General features: G+C 46.9%; 1 protein-coding gene across 34 annotated transcripts in view; it reads left to right on the top strand.

Annotated features, from left to right (window-relative positions):
- LOC110489370 (CLIP-associating protein 2) overlaps nt 1–8497 on the top strand; it is a 113610-nt gene that overhangs the window by 17604 nt on the left and 87509 nt on the right. For all 34 annotated transcript variants that reach the window (XR_016493494.1, XR_016493493.1, XM_090227510.1 and 31 more), the window contains 2 exons: nt 2665–2756; nt 7767–7842. Coding sequence is in view for 32 of the 34 variants with exons in the window: in XM_090227510.1 (XP_090083636.1) it covers nt 2665–2756; nt 7767–7842 (168 nt within the window). In the remaining 2 variants the exon portion in view is untranslated. The remainder of the gene's footprint in view (nt 1–2664; nt 2757–7766; nt 7843–8497) is intronic.

The raw sequence follows: 8497 nt of genomic DNA, 5'->3' as shown, positions 1-8497 counted from the left end.
AGTTGACTAGATTAACACAGACAGTATCAGGATAGCAGCACCACAGTTGACTAGATTAACACAGACAGTATCAGGATAGCAGCACCACAGTTGACTAGATTAACACAGACAGTATCAGGATAGCAGCACCACAGTTGACTAGATTAACACAGACAGTATCAGGATCGCAGCTCCCTCTTCTGGACATAACCTGAACTGCAAATGACAGTGCAAACACACACACACACACACACACCACAGACTGTAACCTCCTTTATAAACAGTAATCTGCTGAGCCCCCTGCAGTTTCCCTCCCACAGACTTCTTGTCTCTGTCTCTTATTTTCTTTCAGGGCTTTATTGACATGAGAAACAGATGTTTACGTTACCAAAGCAAGTGAAATACATAATAAACAAAAGTGAAATAAACAAAAAATGAACAGTAAACATCACAGAAGTTCCAAAAGAATAAAGACATTTCAAATGTCATATTATGTAAATATACAGTGTTGTAACGATGTGCAAATAGTTAAAGAACAAAAGGGAAAATAAATAAGCATAAATATGGGTTGTATTTACAATGGTGTTTGTTCTTCACTGGTTGCCCTTTTCTCGTGGCAACAGGTCACAAATCTTGCTGCTGTGATGAGACACTGTGGTATTTCACCCAATAGTTATGGGAGTTTATCAAATATTTTTTTGTTTTCAAAATCTTTGTGGGTCTGTGTAATCTGAGGGAAATATGTGTCTCTAATATGGTCATACATTTGGCAGGAGGTTTGGAAGTGCAGCTCAGTTTCCACCTCATTTTGTGGGCAGTGTGCACATAGCCTGTCTTCTCTTGAGAGCCATGTCTGCCTACGGCGGCCTTTCTCAATAGCAAGGCTATACTCACCGAGTCTGTACATAGTCAAAGCTTTCCTTAAGTTTGGGTCAGTCACAGTGGTCAGGTATTCTGCCACTGTGTACTCTCTGTTTAGGGCCAAATAGCATTCTAGTTTGCTCTGTTTTTTTGTTAATTCTTTCCAATGTGTCAAGTAATTCTCTTTTTGTTTTCTCGTGATTTGGTTGGGTCTAATTGTGTTGCTGTCCTGGGGCTCTGTGGGGACTGTTTGTGTTTGTGAACAGAGCCCCAGGACCAGCTTGTCTTGTCTCCCAGATTGTTCACAGCTTTGTGGAAGTTACCTGTGGCGCCGATGTTTAGGCCAAAGTATGTATAGTTTTTTGTGGGCTCCAGGGCAACAGTGATAGATAGAATTTGTATTTGTTGTCCTGGCAACTGGACCTTTTTTAGAACACCATTCGTTTTGTCTTACTGATATTCACTGTCAGGGCCCCAGGTCTGTCAGGGCCCCAGGTCTGTCAGGGCCCCAGGTCTGTCAGGGCCCCAGGTCTGTCAGGGCCCCAGGTCTGTCAGAATCTGTGCAGAAGATCTAGGTGCTGCTGTAGGCCCTCCTTGGTTGGTGACAGAAGCACCAGATCATCAGCAAACAGTAGACATTTGACTTCAGATTCTTGTAGGGTGAGGACAGGTGCTGCAGACTGTTCTAGTGCCCTCCCCAATTCGTTGATATATATGTTGAAGAGGGTGGGGATTAAGCTGCATCCCTGTCTCACCCCACAGCCCTGTGTATTTTTTGTTGTTGCCAATTTTAACTGCTCACTTGTTGTTTGCGTACATGGATTTTATAATGGCGTATGTTTCTTCCCCCAACACCACTTTCCATCAATTTGTAAAGCAGGCCCTCGTACGGTCATTTGTAAAGCAGGCCCTCGTACGGTCATTTGTAAAGCAGAACCTCGTACGGTCATTTGTAAAGCCGGCTGTCGTACGGTCATTTGTAAAGCAGAACCTCGTACGGTCATTTGTAAAGCAGAACCTCGTACGGTCATTTGTAAAGCAGAACCTCGTACGGTCATTTGTAAAGCAGAACCTCGTACGGTCATTTGTAAAGCAGAACCTCGTACGGTCATTTGTAAAGCCGGCCGTCGTACGGTCATTTGTAAAGCAGAACCTCGTACGGTCATTTGTAAAGCAGAACCTCGTACGGTCATTTGTAAAGCAGAACCTCGTACGGTCATTTGTAAAGCAGAACCTCGTACGGTCATTTGTAAAGCAGAACCTCGTACGGTCATTTGTAAAGCAGGCCCTCGTACGGTCATTTGTAAAGCCGGCCGTCGTACGGTCATTTGTAAAGCAGAACCTCGTACGGTCATTTGTAAAGCCGGCCGTCGTACGGTCATTTGTAAAGCAGAACCTCGTACGGTAATTTGTAAAGCCGGCCGTCGTACGGTCATTTGTAAAGCAGAACCTCGTACGGTCATTTGTAAAGCAGAACCTCGTACGGTCATTTGTAAAGCAGAACCTCGTACGGTCATTTGTAAAGCCGGCCGTCGTACGGGCATTTGTAAAGCAGAACCTCGTACGGTCATTTGGTAAAACGCCAATTTGACATTTGCTCAGTACCATCGTTTTCGTTGAAGAAATATTCAAGTCTGTTGTTAATGATAATGCAGTGGATTTTCCCAAGGTTGCTGTTGACGCATATCCCACGGTAGTTATTGGGGTCAAATTTGTCTCCCACTTTTGTGGATTGGGGTGATCAGTCCTTGGTTCCAAATAATATCTTTCTCTTCTCTCTCTCTCTTTGTCTTTCTCGCTCTCGTTCTCTCTCTCAATCTGTAGTATGTGTGGGAGAGGTTGCTTCCTGGTTTTAAACATAAGAACTTCCGCAGCAGAGAGGGGGTGTGTCTGGTTCTCTGCGCCACGCTCAACACGTGAGTACTTCCTCTTTCACCATCAATCACTTCCATAGGTCACAGGTCATACGGAGAGTGAGACCGCTGATTTCCCGAGACTGCTGCTTTACATGGACCGTATGTTTTTCTTGAGGGGGAGGGACAGACTTGAGGGGGAGGGACAGACTTGAGGGGGAGGGACAGACGCACCATAGAGTTCGATAGAGGACTCTGGTGCCCAAAAGCCTGTTTAAACGTTCACATTTTTTTTACGTTGTCACCTGGGTGGGACTTCCTATAGGTTAATGAAGGATCACCCTCCAGCATGACAAGGTCATCAGGAGGGATCAGCCAATTTAATTATAGTTGTGAGAAATTATGTCATAACTCCAGGTGGCAGTAAATCACTGTCCTTGACTTTATACCAGTCCAAACAACCCTCCAGGTGGCAGTAAATCACTGTCCTTGACTTTATACCAGTTCAAACAACCCTCCAGGTGGAAGTAAATCACTGTCCTTGACTTTATACCAGTTCAAACAACCCTCCAGGTGGCAGTAAATCACTGTCCTTGACTTTATACCAGTTCAAACAACCCTCCAGGTGGCAGTAAATCACTGTCCTTGACTTTATACCAGTTCAAACAACCCTCCAGGTGGAAGTAAATCACTGTCCTTGACTTTATACCAGTTCAAACAACCCTCCAGGTGGCAGTAAATCACTGTCCTTGACTTTATACCAGTTCAAACAACCCTCCAGGTGGCAGTAAATCACTGTCCTTGACTTTATACCAGTCCAAACAACCCTCCAGGTGGCAGTAAATCACTGTCCTTGACTTTATACCAGTTCAAACAACCCTCCAGGTGGAAGTAAATCACTGTCCTTGACTTTATACCAGTTCAAACAACCCTCCAGGTGGCAGTAAATCACTGTCCTTGACTTTATACCAGTTCAAACAACCCTCCAGGTGGCAGTAAATCACTGTCCTTGACTTTATACCAGTCCAAACAACCCTCCAGGTGGCAGTAAATCACTGTCCTTGACTTTATACCAGTTCAAACAACCCTCCAGGTGGCAGTAAATCACTGTCCTTGACTTTATACCAGTTCAAACAACCCTCCAGGTGGCAGTAAATCACTGTCCTTGACTTTATACCAGTCCAAACAACCCTCCAGGTGGCAGTAAATCACTGTCCTTGACTTTATACCAGTCCAAACAACCCTCCAGGTGGAAGTAAATCACTGTCCTTGACTTTATACCGGTCCAAACAACCCACCAGGTGGCAGTAAATCACTGTCCTTGACTTTATACCGGTCCAAACAACCCTCCAGGTGGCAGTAAATCACTGTCCTTGACTTATACCGGTCCAAACAACCCTCCAGGTGGCAGTAAATCACTGTCCTTGACTTTATACCAGTCCAAACAACCCTCCAGGTGGCAGTAAATCACTGTCCTTGACTTTATACCAGTCCAAACAACCCTCCAGGTGGCAGTAAATCACTGTCCTTGACTTTATACCAGTTCAAACAACCCTCCAGGTGGCAGTAAATCACTGTCCTTGACTTTATACCAGTCCAAACAAACCTCCAGGTGGAAGTAAATCACTGTCCTTGACTTTATACCAGTCCAAACAACCCTCCAGGTGGCAGTAAATCACTGTCCTTGACTTTATACCAGTCCAAACAACCCTCCAGGTGGCAGTAAATCACTGTCCTTGACTTTATACCAGTTCAAACAACCCTCCAGGTGGCAGTAAATCACTGTCCTTGACTTTATACCAGTCCAAACAAACCTCCAGGTGGAAGTAAATCACTGTCCTTGACTTTATACCAGTCCAAACAACCCTCCAGGTGGCAGTAAATCACTGTCCTTGACTTTATACCAGTCCAAACAACCCTCCAGGTGGCAGTAAATCACTGTCCTTGACTTTATACCGGTCCAAACAACCCTCCAGGTGGCAGTAAATCACTGTCCTTGACTTTATACCGGTCCAAACAACCCTCCAGGTGGAAGTAAATCACTGTCCTTGACTTTATACCAGTTCAAACAACCCTCCAGGTGGCTGTGTGCACCCTTTCAGTTAGTTCACCAACTCATAGACGTAGTAAACTCAGCAAAAAAAGAAACACTCCTCTCACTGTCAACTGCGTTTATTTTCAGCCAACTTAACATGTGTAAATATTTGTATGAACATAACAAGATTCAACAACTGAGACATAAACTGAACAAGTTCCACAGACATGTGAACAACAGAAATGGAATAATGTGTCCCTGAACAAAGGGGGGGGGGGGGGGGGGTCAAAATCAAAAGTAAGTAAGTCAGTATTTGGTGTGGCCACCAGCTGCTTTAAGTACTGCAGTGCATCTCCTCCTCATGGACTGCACCAGATTTACCAGTTCTTGCTGTGAGATGCTACCCCACTCTTCCACCAAGGCACCTGCAAGTTCCCGGACATTTCTGGGGGGGAATGGCCCTAGCCCTCACCCTCCGATCCCACTGGTCCCAGATGTGCTCAATGGGATTGAGATCCGGGCTCTTAGCTGGCCATGGCAGAACACTGACATTTCTGTCTTGCAGGAAATCACGCACAGAACGAGCAGTATGGCTGGTGGTATTGTCATGCTGGAGGGTCATGTCAGGATGAGCCTGCAGGAAGGGTACCACATGAGGGAGGAGGATGTCTTCCCTGTAACCCACAGCATTGAGATTGCCTGCAATGACAACAAGCTCAGTCGGATGATGCTGTGACACAACGCCCCAGACCATGACGGACCCTCCACCTCCAAATTGATCCCGCTCCAGAGTACAGGCCTCGGTGTAACGCTCATTCCTTCGACGATAAACGCAAATCCAACCCATCACCCCTGGTGAGACGAAACCGCGACTCGTCAGTGAAGAGCACTTTTTGCCAGTCCTGTCTGGTCCAGCACGGCTGGCTCTTGGATGTACACAGAGAGCTAATATTAATAATATGCATGTCGATCTCTCCTGGCTGAAAGTACACTACTAAGTCCACTTCATCACTGCTTGTATTGATGAGAGGTATTGACATGTTGAATGCACCGAGCTGTCTGTCTAAACTACTAGCACACAGCTCAGACACCCATCCATACCCTACAATACATGCCACCAGAGGTCTCTTCATAGTCCCCAAGTCCAGAACAGACTATGGGAGGCTACCCACTGCTGCAGGGTAGCCTGCTGATGACAGCCACAGCTGCAGGTAGCCTGCTGATGACAGCTGCAGGTAGCCTGCTGATGATAGCCACAGCTGCAGGTAGCCTGCTGATGACAGCCACAGCTGCAGGTAGCCTGCTGATGACAGCCACAGCTGCAGGTAGCCTGCTGATGACAGCCACAGCTGCAGGTAGCCTGCTGATGACAGCCACAGCTGCAGGTAGCCTGCTGATGACAGCCACAGCTGCAGGTAGCCTGCTGATGACAGCCACAGCTGCATGTAGCCTGCTGATGACAGCCACAGCTGCAGGTAGCCTGCTGATGACAGCCACAGCTGCAGGTAGCCTGCTGATGACAGCCACAGCTGCAGGTAGCCTGCTGATGACAGCCACAGCTGCAGGTAGCCTGCTGATGACAGCCACAGCTGCAGGTAGCCTGCTGATGACAGCCACAGCTGCAGGTAGCCTGCTGATGACAGCCACAGCTGCAGGTAGCCTGCTGATGACAGCCACAGCTGCAGGTAGCCTGCTGATGACAGCTGCAGGTAGCCTGCTGATGACAGCTGCATGTAGCCTGCTGATGACAGCCACAGCTGCAGGTAGCCTGCTGATGACAGCCACAGCTGCATGTAGCCTGCTGATGACAGCCACAGCTGCATGTAGCCTGCTGATGACAGCCACAGCTGCAGGTAGCCTGCTGATGACAGCTGCAGGTAGCCTGCTAATGACAGCCACAGCTGCAGGTAGCCTGCTGATGACAGCTGCAGGTAGCCTGCTGATAACAGCTGCATGTAGCCTGCTGATGACAGCCACAGCTGCAGGTAGCCTGCTGATGACAGCTGCAGGCAGCCTAGAGAAGCCTATGCGGTGTGATCGCATGTGGGCCGGACTAAGCTGGCTGTAGCCTAAAATAGGCCCATTTGTGTTCTGAGAGAATTTGATTTATACCTAGGCATTTTTAATCCAATCTGATTGACTGGAATGAATCAAGCAAGACAATAGTGATGACATACTGTATAAGTGTCTTTTAAATTCCCGATGGAAAGGCCAACATGATGCAACACATTCAACCCTATTCAACCTGCCGTGATTGGGAGTCCCATAGGGCGGCGCACAATTGGCCCAGCGTCGTCCGGGTTTGGCCTGTGTAGGCCGTCATTGTAAATAAGAATTTGTTCTTAACCGACTTGTTTAGTTAAATAAAGGTTAAATAATTTATAAATACTTTCTTTGTTCGTTTTTTGTCCAATTGCAGTGGTCTCATTGTTTGTCTGTGTAAAGGGTTTTCATCCTCTAGACAATTCTGTTCCCAATGCCCTGCTTCAAGGGGGGCGAGTGTCGTGCTCTACCAGTCGAGACGTAGCAAGTACACAAGTTTACATTTGAGCAGTATGTGTAGCCGACGGTATTTTTAAAAAAAGTTTTAAAGCATAAAGAGGCTCGAGGCGCTGTAAAGCAGGGATGGGCACCTCCAGTCCACGGGGGTCTGAGTGATGTCACACATTTTCCCCATCCCTAGTAAACACAGCAGACTGTATTAAACTCACTGCATTCTAAACTGTAGATCATGATGAGTCGGGGCAGAAGTGTGACAGTAAATCAGCTGTGTCTTCAGGGGACTGGAGTTGCCCTTCTCTGCTGTGAAGCTGGAATCTCCTCACTGATTGTTGCATCATCTTGCTAATAGCAGCACTGTTGTGCTAAATGCTAAGCTGCTACATGCTATGCAGCAAAAGGCTAAAGGTGTCTCTATGGCCTGCTGGTGAATGTTGCAGAATGGTGGGTTACCCTGATAAACTTATACCCCCCCTCTCACTCATACCCTCTCCCTCCCCCTCTATCTCTCTTCTTCTCTCCCTCCTTCCCTCTCTCAGGTATGGTGCTCAGCCATTGCGTCTCAGTAAGATCGTTCCCCACCTCTGCACTCTGACTGGAGACCAGAACCCACAGGTGAGTGTAAATCTCAATCCCTTTTTGTCTCTGTCTCTGTCTGTATTAAAAACATCCAAAAGCAGGGCTCTCCAACCCTGTTCCTGGAGAGAGACCCTGCTGTAGGTTAACTCCAACCCTGTTCCTGGAGAGATACCCTGCTGTAGGTTTTTAACTCCAACCCTGTTCCTGGAGAGATACCCTGCTGTAGGTTTTTAACTCCAACCCTGTTCCTGGAGAGAGACCCTGCTGTAGGTTTTAACTCCAACCCTGTTCCTGGAGAGATACCCTGCTGTAGGTTTAAACTCCAGCCCTGTTCCTGGAGAGATACCCTCCTGTAGGTTTAAACTCCAACCCCAGTTGTAACTGACCTGATTCACCTCATCAACCAGCTATTTATTAGAATCGGGTGTGTTAGATTAGGCTTGGAGTTTAAACCTCTCAGGTCTGTAGCTCTCCAGGAACAGGTTTTAATGTAACATGGAGAGAAAGCCCTGTAACATAGAAATGATATAAGTGTGAGTTCCATTAAACACATTGTGGAACACATAGAAGTTCTAGTCATTGTGTTTCTATGGTGAACTATTCAACAATACAGAGATGCCGGTGTGCTGGAGTTACTCATTCTAATCGTTCACCCTGTTATTAGACAGTCAATGGGAGACTGTGAAACAGC

The sequence above is a fragment of the Oncorhynchus mykiss genome, chromosome 30, assembly GCF_057628025.1.
Source record: "Oncorhynchus mykiss isolate SJ-2025 chromosome 30, ASM5762802v1, whole genome shotgun sequence".
Lineage (NCBI taxonomy): Eukaryota > Metazoa > Chordata > Actinopteri > Salmoniformes > Salmonidae > Oncorhynchus > Oncorhynchus mykiss.
The sequence above is the reverse complement of the archived record's forward strand: the minus strand, read 5'-3'. Positions and strand labels throughout refer to the sequence as shown.